We start from the raw sequence: 27,692 nt of genomic DNA, 5'->3' as shown, positions 1-27,692 counted from the left end.
ATATATATATATATATATATATATATATATTAGTATATATATACTAATGTGATACTTTGTCGATAGATAAAATATCATGTGACGCTACAGGCTTTGGACTATCTCTTTGAATATTCTGATGCCTCCGCCTTCGTGGCACTGTCACTATGAAATACTACTCCAAGGCCACCCCATAGTGTTGTTTAGCCCCAGTTGTCAAACAGTCATGACTCCTTGGGACTGTTTGTTTTCCATTTTAATAATCACCTACTGAAGCCGCACTGGCTAAGCTGTGACATGACAGACCAATGTGTCCCAATTAGAGCACATTATGGGATGGATGCGTTAGCGCTCCTCTGCTCTCCCGGGGTGGACATTGACTCGGCAGCTACTTATTTGCCTAATGAGGTGGAGTCCAGGATCCTGGCAGATGGGATTCTTTTGACAACATTTATTTCAAAGGAGATAAAAGCATATTTCAAGGAGGCATGAAAATATGCACATGTTGCTAAGTTTGTAGGAATGATTTTTTTTCCTTCAAGCATACTATTTAAGAATGGTTTACAAGCAAGTTTCAGCCCTTATTTTAATAAACCGCTATCACCTTCCGAGTCCTACACAGAGTTTTTAGTTTTTGCCTCCATTGAACAAACTTGCTTATTTGCCGGGTACTCTACAAGGTTACTGGAACCTAGTATTAAATCAAAAGCAAGCATGATTCTCTCCTGATCTTACCATGCCCTGTCTGAGCACTCACAGACACTCAGGCAGAATTGTACGTGGAGGAAGCAGAGGAAGAAAAGCAGGGTGTTGACAGGAACCCTGTGGAGAGGCTGGCTTGGTCTGTATCAGTGAGAATCCTGAAAAGGGATGAGTGCTCTAAATTATAGGGCAGCTTGAATTATGGGTAAAAGAGCAAAGAAAACTCCCAAGAGGAAGGAAAAATGCAAAGATGGTTGGAGTAACCTCATGGTGCTTCAGGGAACAAAGGGGAAAGTGTATTTTGAGATAAAAGCAAACAGACAACATATAAAGCCTTAACTTTCTTCTCCTGCGATATATGTGTTGCCCATTTTAGCTTAACTTTCTTCCATCCACTTATTAGTTATTTGATTCATTATTATAAATGGATTCAAAATGATTCACTCAAACCAAGTCTGTGTTGGTTCTGAAGCAAGCACAGATCTAACTAAGAGCAAGACACAGAACTGACCCAAAGACTCAACTAAGAGACGACACCCAGATATATAAGCTCACAGCAGAAGAGCATCGTCCCACATCAGTGTTTAGGAAGCTCAGAACAGTTGAGATGAAGGGTAGAAGAGAATTTCAAACAAAATAAAATAAAGACAAATGCCCAAAGATCCAAAGAACATGTGGCAAGCTGGAAAACTTTCACGGATTCCTCAAGGCTCCTGGAATAGACTGTGAGACGTTAATGGATGGAAGTGAGAGTTGAAAAGCGCTCACAAGCTCTTACCACTCTCACTGACACAGACCAAGCCGGCCTCTCCATGATGCTCTGCCATCACTGTTTCCCTTTCTCTGCTCCCACCATTGCACCAGTCTGTTGAGCTGTATTAAGGGCCCTTGGATCTGTCTTTTTCTGGGTTATAGGAAGCATTTAGAGGTTGTTGGAGGGTAGCTGGAGCACGGAGATTTACACTTTAGGGGTGATGCATAGAGAATGGAAATTTTGCTAAGGAGGAGGCATATTGAGAAGTGGCTGTGTCCTGAGCTGAGTTCATGGCTCCATGACCTTTTCAAAGGGAGTTGCTATATGGGTCTTTGCAACTCCAGATGTAGAAAAAGGGAAATGATAGGGATCTCTACTGAGCTTCTGGATTAAACAACTAAGGCAAAGTGCACAGCACTTGGAAGACAGCAAGGGGTACGAATTACTCGCTCTGCTTCTTTCTTCCCAAGGACATTTTAGCTACCTTAAGCCTTTTGAAGGGTTGTCTGTACTACAATATATTGCTAAGCACCTGTTACCTGAAAACTGTTTCATAAATATCAGAATTATTTTGCATACAAAAATCCCAAAGAATTAATCAACCATTGGAAGTAGGATAGAAAGCAGTTACTAACAATGTCATATCTTTACTGATTGTTCAAAGCCTCAAGGGACAAGTGATACATTGCCAGGAAATCAATGCAAGGATGAGCAATAGGCAGATACAGTGGACAGCAAGCACAGTAGTACAAAGCTCAAGGGTCTCCAAGAAACTAGCGATGGTCCACTGATTCTAGAGGTTAGGCCGTGCGAAGGAGGAGGCATACAAAGCCAGAGAATCTGGGGAGGAGGGAATTGGTTATAGAGGCTCACAAAGAGCACCAACGAGCCAGTCGTCTTTCAGGCCAGCAACTGGTAGTGTTTTTCTGCAAAACAAACCATCCTAAACCATGCAAGCATACTGCAAGTTATTGCAGAATGCTCCACCTTATCAAAAGCTGAATGGACTTCTTTATGAGTTCTGTCTTTCTTGCATACCTTGGACACCTCTCATAGAAGGCTGTATCAAAGCATCATCCTGCTTGTTGTGGTTTGGTTTGGTTTGGTTTGGTTTTTTTCTCAACTTGAAACAGGCGTGGGTCATCTGAGAAGAAACCTTGACTGGGACAATAACTCAATCAGATTGGCCTGTGGATAGGTCTGTGGGGCCTTTTCTTAATTAGGGGTTGATGTTGAAGAACACATCCCACTGCTGGTGCCACTGCCTCTGGGCAGTTGGTCCTGCATCGTATAAGAATACAAACTTAGCAAGACACAGAAAACATGGAACAAAGCAGGAATCTTCCACGGCCTCTGCTTCTGTTCCTACATCCAGGGTCCTGCCTTGAGTTTCTGCCCTGACTCTCTCAGGGATGGAGCATGACCTGGAAGTATAAGATGAAAGAAATCCTTTTCTCCCCACATTGCTTTGGGTCATGTTGTTTTATCACAACAAGAGAAACCCTAACTAGGATCACATGGAGGTTTTTGTTTTCTTTTGTAGAGTTTGGGAGTATTTTCTTCAGATCCCATACATCTTTGACTACACACTGATGACACTTCAAAACACACTGATAAACCTGTGTCTTTGGGTTTAGGAAACTGTTACATGCGATGTTTCAAATTAGAGTTATAGGAATCAGGTCTGTGGTTGGGAAGAGCATACTGAATGTAGGGAAGAGAGCATGAAGACAGAGTCACGAACCAGAAGATGTTGAGTAAGAGGATGAGAAAGCAAATTCATATAGGCCAAAGCTAAATAGGAAACTGAGGGGATGATAAATCTGTTCACATTCACATGTCTGTATGTGTTGGCCAATGGCTATTGGGAGCTGTGCGTGCGTGCGTGCGTGCGTGCGTGTGTGTGTGTGTGTGTGTGTGTGTGTGTGTGTGTGTGTTAATGGGAGTTTAGTAAGTCCTGATTGAAGCCTGCAGAAGTTAAGGAAACTTTATTGAGAATATTTTTTATAAGGAGTTTGGCTCTACTGTAGGACCTTAGGTTTAAGGTCCTTCTCTATTTCTAAAGTCTGGTGATCCTCGTGCCGGCCTTTGTGAGAGTTTTCCAATCAGCTGCCCACTGACTTGCATAGAAAGGAAGAGCACTGCCCCTATTCAGTGCAGGAAGCAGGCTTGACCCTTGCCTCTTGACTTTTGAGTCTGAGCTCCTCATTCTGTCCTGTTTTCTCTAAGCTGTGGCTGAGCTGGGATTTGAAAGACAAGAGGTAGGAATGATTCAACCATCGATCTGGACACTGTCATTGTGTGAAAGATGGTACTCTCTCTCTGAGTCCTCCTGTCCTTCAAGGCAGGGCCATCTCCACGGTCTACAGCACATGCAGTAGCACAAGGCCTTCGCAGAGACATGTCTCATGCTTGGCATCACACTCGGCTATAGCTGTCTTAAAAATCCCTGATGCTTTGTGAACAAAGAACCCCCATGATTATACTTTACAGTAGGCCCTGCATATTTGTTATATAGCCAGTCTCAGAGCCTAGGCCTGCTCTTTTATCCATTCATTTTACCCGCTGACACTCTCCCTACTTAGGTCAATGCCTCTAAATCTTTACCCCGTGGAGTGTCCATCACCTGAACATACATTTCAAACATTATCTCTCGAATCAAGGTGTGAACGCCTTGCCAGTGTCTCAAAGGCTAATGCTAAGTACATCATAAACAAGTCATGCCTGCTTGGTGATAAGTGAAGATATGCCTCCAGGACAAGCCCACACACATGGCAACTTCATACCACTTTGTCCTGAAACCATGGCTTTGAGCAAATTGGAAAAATAAAAACAAGAAGACCAAATTACTTCAAGGATGGGAAATGGACAAGTGAATTAAACCAGCATTCATGTTGTCAGTGACAGAGCCCAGAGCAATCACAGTTCCAACATTTGATGCCAAGCGCCCACCGGTATTGAATGTATTACACACCATGCACGGTTTTAGACCACACACCCATTGCCTCTTGACCTGACTACTGCTAACTATATTTCTGCAAATGAAGTGAAAAGACAACATGATTAATACCTACCATATGCTGTTAGGAAACATCAGAGGCAAGATCTGAACTCAGAACCACTGTGGTTCTCAAAAGGCCTGCCTTGAAGTTTGCCTCACGTCTTACCTATCTTTGGAAAGATACCCATCTAACCTGGTAGCATTACTAGCATGTGTCCTCTATGTAATCTCTCCTTTCATTTCCTCCCATTGAAGTGTTCGCAGGGGCAGTGGGTGGCATGCTTCTAAACCTGTGTTCAACCTCTTACTTTCCTTTGGCCCACAAGCATCCTTATTGTTGTTCTCTACTATGTGAAGCAGATTTAATGAGTCAGCATTGGGAAGCAGTGAGCGCTAAAGCTTTGCCGCCCCGGGTTTCACAACCACACACACCTGGGGAAGGAGTGCACATCTTTCATTCAATTCTCAAAAAGGTCTCTGATCCCAAAACCTTAAAGTCATTGCTCAGGGCCTGGGCTGCTTTTCAGATGTAAATTCATAAGCTTCCATCTTTACCTTCTGTTCAGTCCTTGTGGTGCCATCCAGTGCCAAATGGAAATTGCAAGGTCTCTATTTGAGGGATGTTTAATATGATTATCTCCCTTCTGTATTTATTCCATAAATATTTATCGACTTTAAAAATATACACAACCTTGCTTACAAGTTCAAGGTCCACGTAGCTCTTGAATTCCGTCTTCTGTGACTTGCCACACCAGTGTCCTCGTAGCTACGACAATCTTGCTTGTATAACACCCTGAGCTCTTCGCCTTGTTTCCAAAATGATGGGCAGAATTTGCCATGTGTTCCATCCTATGACTTCTAAAGTTGCCTGTGGTTCTCAGTTTCCCACTTAAGACAGAGTAAATAGTGGACCATTGAGGTATGAGAAGGGGGCCAGTTGGAGCTGGTTCTCAGTAGACAGAAAGACTTCTCATTCAGACCTCTTTGTCTGTGGGTTAGAGAATTGATACTGTTCTTCTATAGCTCTTTCACAGTTCAGAACAAGACAGGACAGGCAAGATAAACCAATTACTTGGTACTTTTGTTTAGGACTGTGCCTACTGACTTCCAGGGTTGGGATGGGAAAAAATTAATTAAAATATAATTACATCGTTCTCTCCACTTCCTTTTCCTCCTTTCCAAGTCTTCCCATGATCCCTCATTCTCTTAAATCCGTGGCCTTTATTGTTTAACTGTTATGATACACATATACAAATACACATGTGTATTCCTGCATAAGCACATACACACACTCCTAAATATATAAATACAACTGCATTCAATAGCTCTGAAGGAAAAAAATATGTATCCCCAGATAGAAGTTATCAGATATCCTGGGGCTAGAGCATGGGAGCCCATGTAACCCATATATATCCCTAGCCTTCTAATGCATCCAAGAGTATTTGTAATAAAAGAATAAATATGAATCAAGACAGAAAGTAAAAATAAATGTAAAATGTGTAGTGTAAGTATTTGCCTTAGCACCAACAGCCCTCTTTGAGCTTCTTGGATGTAAGTTGTGTTATCCATGCAATTGGTATGTGTTTTAGATTGGGAGATGGTATACATAGTATAACAGGTCTTATACTATCAGACAGTCACCAGGTTATCTCACCAGTTCTCTCCCCTGCTCCATGATTTCATTTTCTCAGCAAAATGATGACAGTACAGACATAATGATCTATAAACCCACCTTTCAACTTGAGCCTTGTCAAAGAAATACTTCACACTACCCAGAACTGGGCAAACTGTAGAATTTGAAAGCATTATACTCCAGATTGCCCTAACTCCTGGGATTAACCACAAGAGGAGGTCCCAAATTGACCCCAGTATCAATGATATGTCAGGGGGATTAACAAAACTCATTGAATACTGTCATACTCATAGTTATGGCTCATTATAGGAGAAAGCACATATTAAGATCAACCAAGGAAGAATTGTATTGAACAAGATCTAGAAGTGTCTCAGACAAAGCTTCCCTTGTTTTCAGTGTATGTATTGCCTTCCTGTCATTAATATGACAGCCTACAAGGATATGATAGCCACCAGAGCTTCTCTAGGCTTGGTGTTTATACTTAGCATTGGAGCACCCCTGCACTGGCTCCATAGGCATTGCAAAGTTATTAATGATTGCCACAGAACTGGACTCAGTAACTAGGTGAATGGAAAACCATGTGACCCAAAGCTCCCAGTCCCAATCAAGCAGCCACTTTTCTGTGGCTAGTTCAACCCTAAGGTGCCCTGCAGCTATCTCCCAACCTAAAGCACATACCAGTTGCATGGATATCACAGCTTATATCCAAGAAGCCCAGAGAGGGCCAAATTGCTGGTGGAGCTAAGGCGAACGCTTTCACTACACATTTTACATTTATTGTTCATTACTTTCTGTTTTGATTCATATGTATTCTTTTATAACAAACAATGTTGGATGCATTAGAAGGCTAGGGATGTAGTTCAATTGTCATGAGTAGTTTGCTTGCCTAGCATTCGTAAGACCTATGATTAGATTCCCAGGACTACTATAAACTAAGCATGCTAACACATGGGTATATCCCAGCACTGGGAAGGTAAGGGCTGAAGGATCGGGAAGTCATGGGTACCCTCGGGTATATAGTGAGTTTAAGGTCAACCTGAGCTACATGAGAGCCATAACCAAAAGTAAAGCCAAAGACACCTTAGAGCAGAGGTTCTCAACCTTCCTAATGCTGGGACCCCTCAATAGAGTTTCCCCAACCACAAAATTATTTTGTTGCTACTTCATAACTGCACTTTGCTATTGTTATGAATTGTAACGTAAAGATCTGAAATGCAGGATACTGTTACCCACAGGTTGAGAACTTCTGCCTTGGAGTAACTAACCACTCCGGCACTATTCTAGGTGCCAAGTATAGGAAACAATGCATTTCTATCGTCCTGAAAATCATATTCTCCTTGGGTAGTAACCAAAGACAAACAAATAAAAAACTTTCTCCTTGGGCCATTGCCACATGGATAGAGCTTTGGTGGGAAAGAGTGTAATGGCTTTATTTCATACTGAGAAAAGCATCTCAGAAAAGTTGCTATTGGGACAAATCTTCAAAGAAGTGAACTGCTGAGCTATGCTAGACTCTGCTGATGGTCTTGGGGTCAGAGATGAAAGTGGATGCAAGGGTTCTGTGTGGTTAGGGGTTACACCTCTCTCCTTGGGGTATCCGGAGATTGCTGCCATTAGACCAGCTCCGAGAGGACTGGGTGAAATCAGGACCGGGAAGAGTCCACTGTCCACTTTTCCCTCCAAAGTGTCAAAACAGCTGCCTGCCAAGCCAGGAAGGGTAAAGCAGAGTCCAGGACAAAGCTGTGGTCCCAGATCCTGTACTTTCTCCCTCTCAGGGTATCCAGATGTCACTGCACACTAGGCTAGAAGGGAGAAGTAGAGTCTAGCTGAGAGCAAGAACCATACGGGTGGGGAGGAAGAGGGAAGGCCTTCTCCAAGAATCTCAGCCTTCTCCAGGGATCTTCAATGAAACAGCTCTCAGAGATGATCTTAGCTTGGGCTTATACCGTTAGTCAGGGTGGGCTTATATGCATATGCTTTATTTGGGATGAACCAAGGGTTATGTTCCTTTGGGGAAGGGGGTGAGAATATTCAGGGTGGGCAAAGGTCATTGGCTGAAGGCTAAGGCTACTGAGATACCTCATTAGCATGGGGAAGATTTCCAGGTGCTGGGCTACATGACTGAGTACCTGTGACCACCTGGTTAGAGGTCCCTGGGTTTCGTGCTCTGAGGCAGGCACTGAAAACAGGGAGGGACTCCCGCTCCTGCTGGTCTCAGGATGACATTTTAAATCTCAAGTTTTGAGATTTCTGACATTTGGACAAATTCTACCTCACCAGTTCGACGCCACTTCCTCTGGTGACATGATCCACGTGCCCCACAGTTCCAGGATAAGAGTGTCCCCTGTAATGTTTAATAAGAAATTAGAATACCCCCATGTCAATAGGGGAGTTGGGAGTATTTTGTGGTACTACAGGGAGGAAGATAAAATAGAACTACAACCAGTCCTTACAACATCTCAAAAAGCTTTGGTCCAAATATCTAGGAACCCAGTGAAAGGCTTCGGGTAGAAAAGTGACATGGGGTGATTCACATTTCAAAGGACTGGTTTTTCTGCTGCCTGTATCCTATGGTAGAGGTCAGGAACCTTGGCTTTTAACAGGCTCAACCTCGAAGAGCTTGTATTACTCTTGCTGAGAACCTCCTTTCAGCTCTCAGCATCCATATCATGTGGCTCACACACGATGCTCTATAACCCTAGCTCAAGGGGATCTGATGTCTTTTCTGACCTCTGTGGGCACTGTAGTTATGTGCACAATCCTACACTTCACACACACACACACACACACAGTTAAAAGGTTAAATTAAGATGTTAAAAACAAACACACCGTTGGCAGAGCAGGCTACGTCGGGGCTTCCTGGAGAGTGGCTAGTGTTGAAACACTCTCTGTAACTAGAGCGGCACAGCATAACTGGGGAGGTGAGAACTGGCCTGTTATTGATACATGCTGAAGTTAGAGTTGGCAGATCTGATGGGAAGCATGTGGTGGAGAGGAGAGTTCAGTGACAGGAAGTGAAGATGGTGTAGCAGGCAGCACTAAGGATGGAGATGTATCAAAGGCACCCAGGGAAGTGTAGCTTGCCCCTAAGATTGTCTAGGGAAGAGCTCTCTGTTCAAAAGCTCAGGTCTGAGGCTATGTAATCCCTTGTGTGGGTGGTAGCTGAGGAAAGGGCATGGATGGGGCGTCCAGAACTCTGGCTTCCACAGGTCAAAGGAGCAAGAAGGAATTGGCAAATGGGTCTCAGAGCTAACATTCGGGCAGCTGGGGACTCAGAGGAATGGTGGACAGGAATGAGCGGGGAAAGAACCCAGGGAGGGAGGGAGAGTGTGCGCAATTGCACACTTAAAACTGTCACATAGGTGTCTCAAAGGCAACGAAGTACCAAATTCTAAAGTTCATCAGAGTCTTCCATTGATCATGTGATCACAAAACTCTGCTCCCCAACCTAATCTAAGAAAGCACTACTTGTCCTTATATGTGGGAAATCACACATTAACCATACAGATTCTAGACTCACAACCATAAAAATGCTTTCTTGGGAAGTGACACCTGGCCACTTGGCTTTGTGGCTATGCTGAAATTCAAGCCGTAGGTATTCAGCCAAATAGTTGGCCTTTTAGAGAGTAACTGCCAGAGAGTCAATATGGGTTATGGTGTACCATGGTACTGGTTTAAGTTTTTTTTTTTTTTGTCTTTTGATATTCTGTTCATTCAAGAGTTTTCAAAAGAGATGATAATTCCATTCAAATTGTCTATTCTGCATAATATGTATATGTATGTGTGTGTGTGTGTGTATGACCCTATATGTGTATGACTGTATATGTGTATAGTCGTATATGTGTATGGCTATATATGTGTTCACATTTTGTTTGTAGGGCTTGAAATCACTTTGAGGTTCATCAAATTCTAATTCTGTTCTTTAGAAGAATAATTGTTTGCTTCTGGGGGAATATGTTAAAATGCTTTGTTGTGAGTGGAATGACATTTTGGGAACATCTCCTCTGCACCCCGGCTGTCCAGTCAGGGAAACACTGCCACATTGAGTTCCTTACTACAGCCAATTTTGAGACATCTCTAAATGTAAAAAAGTTTCCAAAGATTTGTGCCACAGAAATGTAACTTTGCAATTAATCATAATCATTTAAATTGATTGCATATTGAAATTGTATTATTTTAGAATATTGTATTAAAAACAATTTTATATTTATAAAACTAAACATTTACGATGACTATTAAAATGAATGCCTTCTGCTTTTTTAACTTTTCAACATGGCAGCTGTTATTGGTGACAAATGCCTGCATGGCTTTTCTAAGGTGCAGTGCAGTGTGTGCCCGCTGGTCACATACACCTCTTCAGACAAGTTTCGTCTGACTTCCCTCAACAAGTGCTGACCTGATCTTTCCAACACAAAATGTCCACCTCTAAAATAGTTCATGGAGTTTATTTTTTTCTCTTACTAGAAAATGATACATTGTAATGCTTTTTTTTTCTTGTTTGTTTGGTTTCATTTTGTTTATAACAAAACCAGGGTTTATAACACCAGGGTATAGGGGATGTAATAAAACTCCACATAGCCACAACATCTTTACCTACTTATCCAAAACTGGATGCAGCTTCTTTTGCTCTCTACTCTTTTCATGGTGAAATATTAACAATTGCCTTTTCTATTAGATGCTCTTATGTTTTTTCTATGCTAGTAAGCCTGGAGGATAGATACAGCATACTCACTAGCAGTGACAGCAGATAAAGGTGGCAATAGCTTATTATTCATCTTTTAAGATCAACTCTAAGATAGAACTTACAGGTCCTAAAACTCAACCTTTGAAAGCTAAATATTCATTGGTTTTCAGGATTTTCAGAGTTGTATAACGATCTAGGGACCCTCTCTGATTTTAGAGCATTTCCACTACCCTAAAAAGAGCATCTGAACCCAGTAGCAGTTCCCACAGCCCCGGGCAATCACTAATCTTATTTTCTGCCTACAGATCTGCCTACTAACATTTCAGAAAAATGGATATTTGTCTGGCTTCTTTCACCAGCTGTTGTTTTATTAGGAATCATCTATGACATAGCATGAATTGGTACTTCACTGACTTTTATTGCTAAATAGCGCTTTAGAGTGTGTGTGTGTGTGTCCATTAGTTGTTGTCAACTTTTGGGTTATTTTGAATAATACTGCTGTGAACACTCACGTGCAAGCTTTCATGCTTTCTGTTCCTTTGCTTTTGTATAGGTGGTGGGGTAATTGCTGTGTCGTATAGAAATGGTTAAACTTTGAGTGACTGTGACATTTTGTGGCTGCACTCTGCAGTCCTACACTGATGCATGACAGTAGGATTTTTATCACATCCTCACTAACCCAACAGTTGTGATTTTCAGCTGACAGAATATAGTGAGGCATGAATCAGAACCTAGAGGCAGGTAGTTTAGAAAAGACCTTGAGAGGAGGTCTTTTCCCTCCAGCTCCCCTACCCACCTCCAAGCACAGTGATTAAGTACATGGCCTTCAAAGACCATCTATGGGTGAGTTGGACTCCCATTTCTTTGGCAGCTACCTTATTTAACTCTGCTATCTTCAGTAAAATAGAGATAATTATACAGCTTACTTTAAGAACTGTAGCTAGAATTCAATGATATGTGGAAAATGAAGCCCTTTGCACAGAGCCTACTGCACTGGTGCCTATTAAATGATGTCTACCATTACTGCTCAATATCTGAAGACACTATCATTTGCCCAACCAATTTTGTGAGTGGATGCTTAAGTTGGTCCCCATTCCTCAAATAAGGCTCAGAGAAATAACTTCATGTTTAAATTTTTTGACCACAACTTATTTTCTAAGAATGATTTCTTTAAAGTGATATTTTAGTACATTTTTTAGATGTGTAAGTTCTTTCCCAATATATATTCTTGTTTATAAATTATACTAGAGCTTTGCTTTGAGTGTGGTAACTGGGTGCTAGACATCTTCCCCAGAAAGTTGCTTAACTGGTTTTAGAGATCATCACCTATACTTAATAAATAGATGCAAATTAAAACAATCTCCATACAAGACAGCCTATTTTAACTCCAGAACCACTGCCTGAGATGATGTTTTCTTCCTGGCCCTCCGATTCAGGCTTGGGATTCTGTTTCTTTGCTCTGATTACATCAGCACCCACGTAGACAAGAGAGGCTGCTGATGAGTGTCTTTTGTAGACATTTTTGTTTGGCAGAGATAAGATATCTATGGAGCCAGGATAGGAGAAAAGAAAGGTTCCTGGAGAGTGGGCATGACCAGCATTCCTTACATTGTCAGGTGTTCGAGTCTTCCAGAAGCAATCACTCAGGGTCTACCGTGACTGTTTTATATCCAGCCTGAAAGGAATCAAAGAACTCATCAGTGTTTTCCTGATAAATATGAGAAATCTTTGTGTTAAAGGTAGGAATTTAAGAGTTGTTTAATATTATCGTAGAAGTTCCTTGGATAATGGAATGCTTTGGAACTGACTCGCTTTGGGAGTACAGGATTGAGAAATCAGAGGGAGTGCTGCGCAGATAACAGGGAGGGTGCGAAGGGTTGGCTACAAAGATCCCTCAGCAAGTGGTGCGTTTCTATTTATTGGCCCGCTGGTAAGTGTTCAGAGACCGGCTCTCACATTTGAGAAAAACAACAACTTGATTTATATTGCCATTTAAAAGAAACTTAGGATATCTTTGCTACAACCGTCTTACGAAGCGCGTTTCAGATTATACGCTGACATCAAGGTGTTACTCAAAGCACAACTGGACAGAGATGTACATCCTACACAATATTGGCCCACGGAACTCCCTAATCTAAAGTTCATGTGGCGCGGCGAGGGCAAGAGGCTTCGTTTTCTTTTCCTGCATTAAATGCCGTATTAAAGAATCATTCATGCTGCAGTGTACGCAAAAAGGAATTCCACACTTAAGAGGCCAGTTTCTGGGCAGTCAGTGCCTAAGCCACCTCAGAGAGTGGGGAGAGCACTGGATGACTAGAGATCCTGGAGAGGAGATCCACGGGATACCTCCATAGGGAAGTGTAGCTAGATCTGTAGCCACAATGAGCACGGAGAGTGGAGAGTTCTCTCTCTTCATATTTGTATCAACATTGTAGCTTACAGACGTCTTTTTACAAGGTACTAACGTATCATCCTTACTGTTTTGAGTTGTTCATTTAGACAGCCAGAGGTTATAAAACTCAGGTTTCTGGGTCACACGTTCCCTTGAAGAGAAGTGCAGTCTCTTTAGCTCTCTTCAGAGGCCTCCAGGAAGCACTGCTGAGAAAAAACCATTGTTCATCCCATAGGGTCTGGCTCTGGTCCAAGCCTGCACCAAGTGCTCTCCTCACATTGTCTGGGAAGTTACCTGAAGCCCCTGGGAGGCGGCTTCTAGGACTCCAGCTTGCTTTGTAGACACAGGGACTCAGGGATGTTAAACTACCCGTCAAGGATCAAGGAATTCGTAAATGCCTGAGCTGGGATGCAAACCAGGACTGCCTGACACCTGAAATATACATTAAGACTCTGTAGACTAAAAGGGATCAAGGGTTTTGATAAAATTATAGTTGTTTAATGTACTGACTGGACAGGTTGAGCTCAAAGGTCTCAGTAAGTGTCAGAAGCACGGGCTGGCTGAGCAAGTAGGGGAGAATTGTGTTGGGAGAGGGGACCAAGAACAAGGGTGACATAAAAAAGATACATACACAGGCTCCCATGTCAAATGGGGAAACTTAAGAGGGCTGTGTTTGTAATTGGCTCTTTCTGTGTAAACACAAAGCTGAATTAGGTCAGCCTTTCAGAGTGTGCTCTGCTGCCCCCCTTTGGAGCATGTAGCCCCTTTTATTTAAATTATAAATTAGACATTGAGGTCTATGATGACAGAGACTGACCACCTCATGAGTTGATGTGTGAAACCTTGGTCCTGTGTCAGTACCTGACACACATATTTGCTAGAAATAGAATTGGTGGTAATGATGGCAAACAAAATGGAGCATCTAAGTAATAGCAGTGCATTCTTTCCCTATATTAGTTTATTTATTTTATCTTCACAGTGACTTTATGAAATTGATATCATTTTCTCCCTGGTTTGTAGATAAGACAGTCTATGGCTCAGTGAGATTTTTGTAACCTGCTCAAGGACACAGTAATAGGCAGATGAATATTACCTGATGTTTGATGTTATGCTATGGTCTGTTGATTTAAATTTTTATTGCATCTCTCTCTCTCTCTCTCTCTCTCTCTCTCTCTCTCTCTCTCTCTCTCTCTCTCTCTGTGTGTGTGTGTGTGTGTGTGTGTGTGTGTGTGCATGTGTGTGTGTCACAGCATGCATGTGAAAGTCAAAAGTCAACCTGCAGGAGTCAGTTTTTTCCTTCTAGTATGTGAGTTCTGGGGAACTAATTCTGGTTATCAGGCTTGGCTGTCAACTCCTATATCTGATGAGCTATCTTTCTGTCCTGCTTTTAAAGGTGTAGCCCAGACCCATCCTAACTTTGAATTTAGGCTTCCTTTTCTATCCACTGTAATTGGCTTGTTCATGTGTGATATCTCAAAGCTCACACTCTTTGGTGGAAAAAAAAGAATTCTGTTTCATGCTATCTGTATTTTCAGTATTTACTACAGTCCTAGCATATATCAAATTTTTAGTGATTTTGACATGCATACATGTAGGATTCAATGGGAACAATTATTCCCATAGCCATAGAGGTTATACGCTAGAAAACTGCAGACTGGAAATCAACTTTTAGCATGACTAGAGGAACAAAAGACTACTTATTTGTTCAATGTATAGTATAGTTCAATACACATAAGCAAGCATCTGCTAAGTGACAGGCACCTGATATTGGATCCATGATGAAAATATTTGACAATAATAAATAAGCAAATATTGGAAAGTAAAGTATCATAAAGAAGAGAAAAATAATTGTGAAAACAAAGAATAGTAGGGTTTATGGTGTGGTCTCACTGAATTGACATCTCTGTTCAGAACTTTGCAATCTTCTTAATGAGTGGAAGTGGGAATCCTTCTCATTTTGCCTCCTTATTCCTTGTGTCTTATGTATTGTTGAGCAAATGAAGGCAGAATATTCCCAGAAATGCCAAAGGAAACATTTAGTAGACTGGGGGCTGGAGAGAGGTATGTTTCTCATCGGTTGCTATGGAACATTCCTCAAACCAGTCTGGCCAATAAGCCTGAGCCCACTGAGTTCACTGTACATCTCTATGCCCATCCAGCCCATGTTCTAAAAAGACAAGAGATGAATTTCCCAGTATGTCCTAAAACCTGCTGTGGCAGCCAAAAATCATTTCAACCGAAGGCAAGAGATCTCAGCCCCATGATGCACGGACAGATAAACTTAACTCTCCCTTCTGATCCTTCCTTACCATATGCTAATCTCCGAGAGAAGCTGAAAGGACTCTGGGTCCCTAAAGCCTCTGAGAGGTGCCCAGCTCTCCATGGAAGAAACCACTAAGACTGCCAGTTCCGAAGCAGACCGGACCAGCTCGTACCAAGTCCCCTCTGCAACGTAAATTTTACACCCGGCCTTTGAAAACAGTCGAACAACCATGTAGGACTTAACTGCCCAGCAAAGTGAAGTAGAATCTACTAGAAGCCCACCTTCTAACTCCTAATTGTGGGAAAACATTTCTGTCCTGTCTTTCCTCCCAAGAGATGCCGTTACTTTTTGGACTTGGAAGCAATACCGTTTTTTGACCCACCAGAAACATCTTTTTTTTTTTTCTAAGAAACCTAGTGGAAGTTCCCAGCCTCAATTAAGGACTTATTTTCCCTTTCTTCCTTCCTTCTTTCCTTTCTTTCTTTCTTTTTCTTTTCTTTTCTTCTTTTCTCTTTTTGAACTTCCAATACTTTCAAATCGTGTTAGCTGAAGCATTCATTGTATGTATATAATTAACTCATGGGTCCCTCAGGGCCTATCTGGCTAAACTCGCGGAGCTTAACTGAGCAAGACATTTGCTGATGTCTCTCCCTACAGTGGTACCCATAGAAATGAACACTACTTCATGACGAAAGTTCTTCTCCAAATTGCTCATCTAGTGCTTTGGACGGCTCCATTGAATTATTTTGTGTTTCATAGCAGCGATCATATCGTATTCTTTCAAATGTAGTATTTGCAATTTGGGGAAATGTGGACTGGAATGTGGACCCTGCCTTTCCTCTGAGTTGAAGTGAGATAACACCCTCCCCCACTTTGGGGCTATTTTGTGCCCTTAAATTCCGTCTGGATCGTAATGGTTCACTCTGGTTCCGGCCTCTCTTCTACATTCACGGACTTATGCTGAGGGTACATGGAAGGTATTCTGAACACCTGAGCAGAGAAGCTCCTCTTGTCTGCTAACCGGCTATATAGAGAGTGGGCTTCTTCAGGCTGAATGTCTTCACCCATAACTCAGCCCTGTGCTGTGTAGACTATGTCTCTGCCTGTAGACACCAATGTGTTTCTGACCACCGGCTTCTCACAGTTAGATGTTAGCCTGCTTGGAAAGGAATCGGACATGATGGCAGTCTCAAAGTTCTGGCCCCTGCTCTGCTTTCTAGTCCAAGCGTGGAAGCTAAGCTTTGAATAATCTCCTCTTCTAGCTCTCTCCAGACTTGGAGCTCCTGACCTCACCCTTGAACTTCAGCAAGGGGCAGTCTACATCATATCCAGTTAACAAAAGAGACCTAGATGTGAACTTCTACCTAAAGGAACCTACTTCTAAACACTGTCCTGAATGAAGTGCGGGCAGGTGTCAGGAGCAAAGCAGTGAGCTAAGGGCCTCTGAACACAAGCCAGCCCCTGCCCTTGGCTGTGTGGCACCGGAGGGGAGAGATTGGAACAGCTCATCTACGCCTTTTTTTTTTTTTCAGTCAACCTACAAGCTACCACTCGCTGTCCAGGTGTCCTTGGCTGCTGCTTGCACCCCTCTGCAGCAGAGAGCAGCCGCAGCCTCTGCCTGGACTCCCACCGCTGCTGGGGAAGAGTCCTGGGGCTGCTGACGCGGTTGGGAGGAGCCTCGCCTTTAATGCACCAGCCGCCTCCAGCCTCCTGCAGCAGGAGCAGCAGCACCAGCAGCAGCTGCGAGTGCCTCCCTGTGGGTGTGAGGGTGAGAGCGCTGGCGCCGGCAGCAGCGCCCTGCCTAGCTCCCCGCCAGCTTCCCTAGCCCCCGCCTGCGGGAGCCGCCCTCCCGTGGGACCAGCACCCTCATCTCAAGCAAGGCAAGCCTGAATCCTGCCCCTGCCATCTCGCCACTGCAGTGTGGGTCCGGAAAGGCACCATTTTGTTGTGGCTGCCCGCTCTCCCGGGGAGAGAAGGGCTCTTATTTTTTTTTTTTTTTCCATTTTGGAGCCGCTGCCTGCCAAGGGGAACCTGTTGGGCATCTCCCAGCTCTACTTGGGAACGTCTCTTGGGCGGGCGGTTAGGACCAGACCCCTCGTGGGGGACACAGAGCTTCCTGGTACCCGGAGGCAGAGGAGGCAGGCGCAGCATCCTCGCTGGGAATTGGATCTGAAGTGAGCGCACCGTGCGGGAGGAGCCACCGCATCCGCGGAGAACCGAGTGGAGGAGGTGACAGCTCCATTGCCGGGTTTTTATTTTCTTCTCTCTCCGCCTCCCCGTCTCCTCCTCAGGCTCGGACCATGGTGCAGTCCCACTGGCTCCCCTGCCCCCCTCTCCTGTGAGACTGGCTGCGGGGTGGGATCATGGATACTTGTCTGCCGGCTTCTGGTTCCCACGCAAGTAAGCCTGCTGTCAATGGAGGAGGACATTGATACCCGCAAAATCAACAACAGTTTCCTGCGCGACCACAGCTATGCAACCGAAGGTAATGCCAGCTCGGCCGCATTCCGCCGCTGGGGTCGGGTGCAAGTTGCGGATAGCCCTGTTTCATCAGTGGCCAGGCGCCTAGTGGCAGAGACTCCTCCAGGCTCTGGGGCTGGAACACTGGGCGGGGGCTCAGGCAAGGCTCTCACCCAAGCTGCCAGAAGGGTTAGGGGTAAGGCAAATCCATCCCGGCTGGACTCGGGGACTAGAGCCCCACGTTCAGCAGCAGGTGGACCAGGTGCCCCCGGGAGTTAAAATGGCCTTTAGGGATGAGGCATTTCAGGGCGCGGCTCCCAGGCAGACAGATGATCCCAAGGAAGCAGATAACACCTTCTTGTCCCAAGACGCTTACAAGAATCTTGGACTGAGAAGAGAAGGGAGGGGCCCAGTGAGACCTTGGTCCTCCCCTCTCTGGGTACAGTGATGGTGTAGCTCTTGGTGACTGCAGCAAGAGTACAGCTTCATTTCTTGCCCATTCATTTCTCCTTCTCGCTGGTTTACCTGCTCAGACAATCAAACCCCCCTAAAGGCCTTTCATCGAAATTAGGGAAGCCCTCTCCCCCTTGAAAATACATTAGCCAGAAATTTTAAAAAGGTAGCTGGGGAATCATGATTCGCGGCGAGCAAACGAGGCTGACACGTGGGGCGAGCAACGGGATCTGGATCCGTGGGGCCTTTAAAATTCACCATTATGAATTCTGCAGCAGTACTTTCTGCTGAATCAACAGCCAGCAGAAAGCAGGAGGATTCAGCAGGCTGAGCTTTGCCAAGAGGCGAAAGCTTCACTCACTCTCTGGCTTGCTGGCTTTCTCTCCTTTCAGCCAGCTCGCACTGACATCAGCCTAAATGCTGGGCAGGCAGTCAGGGAAAGTCAGCAGGTGGACTGCATCCTGCTCTTTGTGTATGAACTGTGTAAAAACGGTTTAGTTTAATTTGAATAACAAAACTTTTGCATTCGAGCTTCATTTTCTACCTGTGGGTGTGGATTTTCGGCAACTAATACGAAGTGTTGGATTGCCCTATGACATGTCCATGTGAGAAAATGTGTGTGAAAGTGCTTAGGGAAAATGTAGCAAGGCATATTAGCCTGTGACCCTTCTTCTAGAATGCTAAAATTTCGGTAATATTTAATCACATCAGAAGAATATACTGGATCAAGTAAGGGTGCGAGCTCTGAGGGAAATAAAAAGACTCCTATATGGGGGAGGGGGTAATGGTGGCACCTTCTGCAAAGATCTCTGGAAATTTTAGACAGAATTCCAAGTGCTGTTAAAAATACTTTCACCATTCATCACCATGTCTGGGGACCAGCAAGCCCAACGTGTCTATGGTACCCAGACACACTGTAAGCTCTGAAACCTTGGAGATGATTTTTTTTTTTTTAAGATGGACCACCGGTCTCTACCCCATGATGAATACTCTTCTTGCTAATTCTTAAAAATCTTTCCACAGCGGTGGTGTGGTTATAAGTCTTTGTGCTTTGTGACTGAGCATGACCATGTAGCAATGACATCTAGGCATCCCATCCACCGGAGAGGTCAGCCTTGAATCTATGAGCTTTGTGGTAGGTAGGGAGCTTTGTATTTGTGACTACAAAGAAAGAAGGCTCCCTGGATGTTTTTCTTCTGTTATATTACGCAAGCAAGGGGAAACCTAACAAACCAAGAAGGTGGCTACATTGAACCCAGGTGTATAGGAATGTCATTTACAGAAGGAAGAAGTTTAAGGTGGCCTCCTTTATTGTTTCCAAGGTCCTGGATACTACCTGTGTACCTACTTAGTTGCATTTTTATACATTCTAATTCTGGGTGAAATATTTAACAATGAAGCAAGGGTTTTTAGCAATGAGCTTTAAATCTTTTCTGGTATATACAAATCAATCTATTAGACCCCTGTACCGGGTCTTAGTGAAGACATGGGAAGAGGGGGAAATGGGACAGAAGCTTGACAGAGCAAGAAGTTCTCTAATAGTCTTGGTCTATGCATTTCATGGAGTATCCATTTAGTTGAGTCAGACAGTAAGGCAAGAGCCTTCCTACCCCTTCCAGTGAACCAGCCTACCCAGGGAGAACACCAAACCCAATTGGACAGAATTCTCCTCCCCAAAAGTTTATGGGTTTTTTTGTTTGGTTTTCAGGTTTTTTTGCTTCCCTCCCCTTGACAATTTAAACTCACTTACTGATGGATTGCCCTCAGGGTCCTTTAACAGAGTTACTTTTCTGTTTTCTTTATTATCTCTCTACCTTTATGCTTGGACCTGCTCAAACATAGCAGGTCATCTTCTCTTTACTCTCCTTGTCTTCTCTGATGTTTCCCCCTTTGCTCTGATCATCCCACACTGCAGAATTCTATTTAAAGCTGAAAGGGGTTTGCAGTGTAGTTACTGTGAAGGACTTTAAACTCAATTTGCATTGTAAGTGGTAGCTGCAGGCAGGTTTATCTAGCTAAGAGCAATGCAATTCTGTGTTCTCTCTCTCTCTCTCTCTCTCTCTCTCTCTCTCTCTCTTGCTTTCTCTCTCTCTCTCCTCTTCTTTTCCTCTCTCTCTGTCCATCTGACCCTTTTTCTCTCCCTCCCTCTCTCCCTCCACCCCCCTTGAGGTGGGCCATCAGTCACTGCCTTCTCCTGCCTTTTCCTACCCTTCTCTTTTCCTTCCATCAGGTATCCTCTGAGTTTCTATGTGCATTTCCAAGTATCCAGAGTGTGATTCTAACTGAAGCCTCTGAGGCCTAGAGACCAGTTACAAGGTTATACCTTTAGCAACATCTAATCTTCGAGCTAGAAACTGTGCCTGAAGCCCATGTGCTTTCTCTAGAAAACTCTGTGTGCTGCCTCCTCTGACCAGAAAGATGACAATGGTTTCCTGGGTGTATGAGCTGAGCTTCTGTCTGGAGTAGAATTCCTTCCAGAAGTAATTCTGAAATGTGCACATGGGTGATGTAGAAGGAAGGATGGAGTTGGGGTGACAACAAGCATAAAATCAACGTGCTGGCATGATCAGATGTGGGACTCAAGGTTCTCTAACCAAAGATTCATCTCATGGATCTCTCAGATCTAAATGTGAAGTTCTTTCCGCATTTTAGGCATCTACTAGAGTAATGAATGCAAACAGCTGTCTTCATTACAACAGTCTGTGGATTTTCTAGATTAATCCTGCACTTACAAATGGGGTCACAGAATAGTGCCATACACAGCATCTTTTAAAATAGCCTTACTGCCCTCAGTCTTCTTGGCTGTAAAATGGGAGTCACATTATAATCTATGCCACAGGTTAAAAAAAATTTTTTTTTGATACAGAGAAAGCATTCAGGATATTGCCTACCACAAATCAGCCCCAATCCACTGTAACTTTTGGTATTCAACTGTGTTTGTGTATCAAACATTCTCTCTTGCTTTAGGTTGTATATTGATTTGGGGTGATTTCGAGAAGAAGGGTTGTTAGGGATATGGCAAAAGCCATCACTCTTCTCTTGGCTAGTCCTGTAGCCGGGAAACTTGTCATTTAACAATTTTCTTAATTACTGGTTAGTTGCTGGTTATATCTTGCCATTGATAATCTCCATCTTACCCCCAGAAGCCTTAAGAAAAATTGTCCTTTTTATACATCATTTAAAAAAAAAAAGAAAAAGAAAAAGAAACAGATTAACTGCTTGATGTAGTTCTTTCCAGTGACTGGTGTATTTTGCCTTTAATCTTTTTAGAAATACCACCTGGATTTCTGCAGATGTGAACAATAATGTTTAAATATATACATCGCCTCTGACTTTATAAAGTGCCCAGCCTATCAGAGATAATTAATTTAGCAATATGTAGGGCACACATGTGGTAGAACATGGGTCTAATCTAGATTGAGACCCAATGATAGATTATCATTTAGCAGTTTAAGTTGAGAACTCAATGATGAGATCTACATTATCAAGAGCTGAAAGTGTTTTAAGCAGATGAGGCAATTGGTACAGGAACCCAGAGATTCAGTGTCATCTGACAGATTCAAGGAATGGAGACATGACTATAACTAGACTGTATGGGAAGACTATTTTAAGAAATGATGGTAGAGTCTATAGTTAATTGGGAATACACCAAAACCAAGAATGATTAATGGAAGAAGAGGGGAGTGAGTAAATGGATAGCAAGATGATAAAGTGTCTGTAAAGCATTAATTATAAAACTCAAATGGACCCACAAATAGTCACTGGAAAGCAGTTTTGTTCATTTCCTCTTTGGAAATCTTCTTAATAAAATGTTGGGTGAAGGGAGACTGAAGAGATATTCAGGGGCCAGATCATGTTGAACCTCATTGCTCAAAAGGAATTTGGACTTTATCCAAAGATGGATGAGAAGCCATTAAAGGATTTCTACAGAGGAGAAATATCAGTTTTGTTTTTTCTAAAGCTCAGTCTGGCTGCTATATAGGGTGGGGTCAGAAGGCTGAGTATGAGCTGAATAGGAAGGAAAACTGGGAGATAAGGAGACACTGATACCAGGGTGGTGGCTGCAGTAGACACGGAAAGTCAGCTGGATTAGAGATGCATTCTAAGGAAAGACTGCACTGAATTTACTAGATAAGATAGTTTGGGTGTAAATGCAGTAGCTGGTGCTGAAGACAACTCCCAGAGACTTGCTGTGAGAATACATACATGGGGTCTGTGCAGAAAAACAGGAAACAGACTTCAGAAGTTGATAAGTTTTACGAGGACCGTGACACATAGAGTTCTACCTTGAGACACTAACGCCGTGCTTCTCAACATTCCTAACGCTGTGACCTTTTAATAAGGTTCCTCCTGTTGTGGTGACCCTCAACCATAAAATTATTTTCATTGTTATTCAAAACTTTAATTTTGCTATTGTTATGAATTTTATAATGTAAATATCTGATATGCAGGATATCTGATATGTGACCTTCCATAGGAGTTGAGACCCACATGTTGAGAACCAATCCTCTAAAGTCAGCAGATATCTGCTTCTGGTGCTCAGAAGAAAGACCTAGACATAATATTTAAATTATATTAGGTAGCCTGCGTATATTAAAACTTTTTGAAACTGTGTGAATAGATGAGACACCTATGAGTAGTTTATTTCAGGGCAGAATTTGAGACAGTGGGTAGAAAGAAATTGATCCTATTTGGAATCAAGAAACTATAGCAAAAAACACTTCACATTGGAATAATTACCCAAACACCTAAAGTTTCCAAATAACAGTACATGGTCATAGTGTAAGCAAGGCGGCAAAATAAAAAGGATCCAGTCTCAGATGTGTTGAGTTTGGACATCTTTATAGCTGTGATCCCAGTGAAATGCTGTGGCAACCAAGAAATACCATCCTCCATCCCTCGTAAACTCCAGAAGGGATACTGTGGTGGATAAATCTGGGCAGGTGTGTAAAGATGGCTTCTAAGATGAAGATACAGAAAAGGCTCTAGACAAATAAAAGGAAGTGATGTCCTGGACCAGAAGGAGAGCTGCCTCTAGTTCCTTCAATTGCTTTGGTATTTGTATGCAAATGGAAGATGGGCAGTGTACTTCCAATGCATATGGATGAGTGTGTGAGCTCTCAGAAAAACCTGAAATGGAAGGTAGAAAGAAGCTGTTATGCCTTATGCTATTGTAAATGACCTTTCTGGGGACAGGAAATGTTCTGCAACTCAACATAATAACCAGAGTGCATTGAAATTACCAGCTAGTATTCATTATTAGCAACCAGGTCCCGAGGGGCAAGCCCAAGCCCTTTATGAGTGCTGGTCAGAAATATAGCAGTGAACCTGGGGTGAATATTATTACACCAGTCCTGTCAAAATATTGATAGTGCTCAGTGAAAAGAGCACATCTATAGACTGACATTCCTAGACTCTGGCATTTGCAGTTAAGAAGAAATAAAAGGTCCAATTTAGACACCGAGCTTAGAGAGGGTGTCATGTGTACTGACTACACTCTAGGCATTTTCCAAGGTGTTTCTTGTATTTACTAGTCTAATCTCCTTGTGAAAACTGTTAAGGTGGTTGCATTAATCAACTGTTAACCTCACTTCAGAATGATAAATTCCATGATATAAAGAACCAAACAAACTCATACAGAAAATACATTTGTATTGCAAGCACACTTATTCCAAGCCCATGACAATAGCTTTATGTCCAACCACCCTGCTTCTTAACAGGATTTTGGGGGAGGAAGTTCAAACTGAGTTCTAACTATTGCCAGATAACCACTTGATGCTCATTCAGTGCTTCTGGATTCACTAAATCAACCCTTCCCCACCAGAGCATACCACATTTTTTGGGCCCTCTTTATCTTCTCACTGAGAGGGAGCTAAATTCCCTCACCCAATGCCAGAGCCCATAGTTGACATACTCCTGTAGATTAGTTCCACTCTCTAATATAAAAAAGAATGAAATATTTATGGAACCAAGCAGTCAAGGTATGAGAACTAGCTGGAGTTATATAAACAAAGAATTCAGTGTCTCAATCCCCCCATTAACAGTGCGGTGAGTTTCTGGGCTGAGCTTAGGCAATCCTAATGGATACACTAGGCACCCATTTGCAAAGACCAGTGACAACTGCTATCAGCCTGGACCACAGTGAAAGAGGAGCGGAGATGTTGTTTGGGATATCTTTTTGGCCACAAATGTGAAGGTACCTGATGCCAAAGCTACTCTACAGCCCACTCCCCGCAACCTCCATAACAAGAAGACAGGCTTCAACTGGCTCATCCTCTCCCCAGTTTCCTTCTTGCCTTTTCAATGGGGCTCTTAAAAAAAAAAAAAAAAAAAAAAAAAAAAAAAAAAGAATCTAGCTCGGATCAGCTCAGATCCCTAACTCAACTCTCCATTTGAAAACACAAAGTAGGTCTACAAGGTCAAGGAGTTCTACAAGGTCACTAGGTCACTATTTTGTCATAAATAACCCAGGAACCTTCAGTTTCTTAGGCCCCAAGCTCACTAAGGAATAGAATTAACAGTGACACCATGCTAGGCATGTGTGAAATCCATAGAAAACTAATTTTCATTCACTGGCTTTGGAGAATGAATGAGCCATACCAGGCAATGGGAAAGGGGAAGTCAGACTCTCAGGAGAAACTTTAATGACTTTATGACACATGCAAGGAATAAAGCAGGTTATGTGGGTGCCCTGAGTTGTGTGGTCTTTAGAGGTGGGCAGGTTTTGACCAAAGAAACTCAAAACTTTTGGGCGATGTGTGCCTCGTGGGGGCTACTCACTAAGATGAGTATACCTTGCCTGTTTTATTTATACATTGTTTTTGTCTGGTGGTTTTTATAGTTGCAAAGCTCTTTTCTATATCAGAATACTTCTTGGTCTGTGCTTCCTAATTGGCTATGTATGGAGGTGTTATGACTGTACCCACAGTTTACTTACAAGTTCCTTTGTGAATGGATGGAAGGCCACTCCTGTTTTTATACTACAGATGCTGCCACAGTGGTCACCAGTAAATGTATATGTCTCTTTTCTGGTTGTATTGTCTTTAAAGATGAGATAGATGCTGGTTCCTATATATTAGAAGGATAAGAAGAAGACATCGTTGGCCTGCCCCTTACCCCCATTTATTCTCTGTGTAACCTTTGGTTAAACAATTAACCACAAGGACCAGAAAAAGAAGAGCACCAGGCCTACCGCTACCATGTATATTGTGTACACAGTACTGTGTCTAAAATACACACAGACCTAGCTCTGGCGTATCCATAAACAAAAATGATGGTCAGCAGTTAGAGGCTTTCTGTATACCTTAGACAGTCAGGCCTCTAGAATATCTTCCCATCATCCTCAGTTTCATAGGTTGATATTCATCTCTTATCCTAAGATGAATACAATTACACTACAATTGATGCAACACAAATCACATCCAAGTCTGCCTGATTCCAAATGCCTGATTCCAAATGCCTCCTCTCAGTGGATGAACCATGACTTCTGACAACTGAAGGCATGATGTTGACACAGTTTTTCAAAGTACTTTTATTCAACAGCAGAACAAAGGGTCTTGTTTTTATCAAGAATTTGAAAGTGAATAAGAAAAAAAAAGTTGAAAGACAATTCACTGGTACGGGATGTACATCAGAAGCCCTGGGTAGGATTCCCAAGCTGGTCACAGTAATTAGTCACTTTTGGTCTCTGAAGCTTCCGTTTCCTAATCTGCTAATGATGAGGTTAGACATGGGGGAGGGAAAGGACAATCTGTAGTTTTATTGGCTGTAAACGTCCTGCATTGAGTCTCTGTCTGCATTCATGATCATCTGGGTATGTTCAGACGCTGCGCTCAGGGAGTGGGAGAGAGGACACGGGCATAAGTTCTAAGGGGCTCCAGAATTCCAGGTCTGGCTGTGCTTACTGAGGTGCCAGATCATTCTCCTGGCAAGAAGGCTCTGATGCATCCAGGAGGTGGAGCCAGAAAGGGAATGTCTCTTTGCCAGAAGCTGCTGCAGATGGAGGAGCCAGTCTGTCTGGGCAGCCCATGAGTTTGAGAGGAGCCATTTGGCAAAGTTGTTGGCAGGAACTGCCTTGCAGCATGGGTGCTGGAGACAGCCCTGGGCTGGAGGGAATCTGGGATGCAGCAAAGGTGGCTGGTGGGACAAATAACCATCTGGTGAGCAGGGTGCTGCTCATCTTGCTTCACTGACAGGAAAGGGCAGGTGCCAATCAGGGAGGCTGAACTCTCCTTGACAGGTTCTGACAGGCACAATAGACACTCTTCTCTACACCAAAGACTCCACAGAGGGTTGTAAATCCCCTGTGCCCTTTCAGAAATCAGGGAGGCCACAATATATATCCTCCACAGTCACAACTCAGAGAGCAATATCCCCTAATGAAAAACTAAACAAAGCTATGTGTTGCCAAGAATAGTGCAGGGTGATCTCTCTCTCTCTCTCTCTCTCTCTCTCTCTCTCTCTCTCTCTCTCTGTGTCTGTGTGTGTGTGTCTGTGTGTGTGTGTCTGTGTGTGTGTGTGTCGGGGGTGGGGTCTGCTGAGGTTTCCTTATCCTTGTTTCAAAATATCTTTCCGTCTATTTGAGCAGTTGACACTCTGCCCTTCTACAAATGTAGTTAACTACACATGCCGGGCTGTGTGTAGCTTCCATGTTTGCCTCTATATTGTCAAAAGGTGACTCAGGTGGCACTTTGATTTTGTATCTTTGCCAAGTCTTCTCTAATTACAAAAACATGGCAGGGGGTAATATTTTTTCTTTTTGATATCAGACACACAAAAGAATTCCTTCCACTCCTTGTGTGGCACAGAATTGAGAGAATTCAAAAGCTGCATCACCAATAATGACAAGCATTCACTAATCTCAGTGAAAAATGTAATGCAGACTTGTCTGACTCTCGTGTCTGGGGCTATACTTTCTTGCACAGGCCAGACACATTATGGTAAAGACCACGGTGCTTTCATTGACTTGAACTTGGATGGGTGCCTCATGAGCAACCTTTGCTGCCAGTGTTGATGGTGGTCTACTATATTTAACTTTACGGTTCTTTGTCGTGATTTGAAAACATTTAACTTCCCTTGATTTAAAACAAGCATTTTCTTCCTCTTTACACCAGTCTGTTTTCATTTACCTTGAAATTTACTGAAATAGATATCAAGGGATTTGGGAACAAACACTACTTGTTCTCAATCAACGTGTAACTCAAGAAGAAAAGCCAAAGAATATCAATGCCAGAAAGTTACCTCCTAGAGTTGCTTTATTACAAGTGAGGATCTTGACCCATTTTTAAATGCTTTTAACATTACGTTTTATTGTCAGTATGTAAAATAATGTATATTCTATATGTATGTAATATATATATATATATATATAT

The 27,692-nt window shown here is 43.0% G+C and overlaps 1 protein-coding gene and 1 pseudogene across 6 annotated transcripts in view; both read left to right on the top strand.

Moving 5' to 3' along the window:
- LOC116087768 overlaps positions 1-17,586 on the top strand; it is a 38,306-nt pseudogene extending 20,720 nt beyond the window's left edge.
- Ppp2r2b (protein phosphatase 2 regulatory subunit Bbeta) overlaps positions 1-27,692 on the top strand; it is a 417,822-nt gene that overhangs the window by 140,496 nt on the left and 249,634 nt on the right. Inside the window, exons 1-2 of one of the 6 annotated variants that reach the window (XM_031365584.1) lie at positions 17,101-17,288; positions 17,700-17,893. The exons of 2 other annotated variants lie outside the window; for them this stretch is intronic. In XM_031365584.1, the coding sequence (XP_031221444.1) occupies positions 17,824-17,893 (70 nt within the window). In that variant the 5' untranslated portion in view covers positions 17,101-17,288; positions 17,700-17,823. Of the gene's footprint in view, positions 1-17,100; positions 17,289-17,397; positions 17,583-17,699; positions 17,894-27,692 lie in introns of those variants that run through there. 3 more of the 6 variants (XM_031365586.1, XM_031365582.1, XM_031365585.1) reach the window with 3 other exon arrangements.

Source organism: Mastomys coucha, unplaced genomic scaffold (assembly GCF_008632895.1).
Source record: "Mastomys coucha isolate ucsf_1 unplaced genomic scaffold, UCSF_Mcou_1 pScaffold13, whole genome shotgun sequence".
In the NCBI taxonomy this organism is placed as follows: domain Eukaryota; kingdom Metazoa; phylum Chordata; class Mammalia; order Rodentia; family Muridae; genus Mastomys; species Mastomys coucha.
This window is presented reverse-complemented; position numbering and strand designations above follow the sequence as displayed.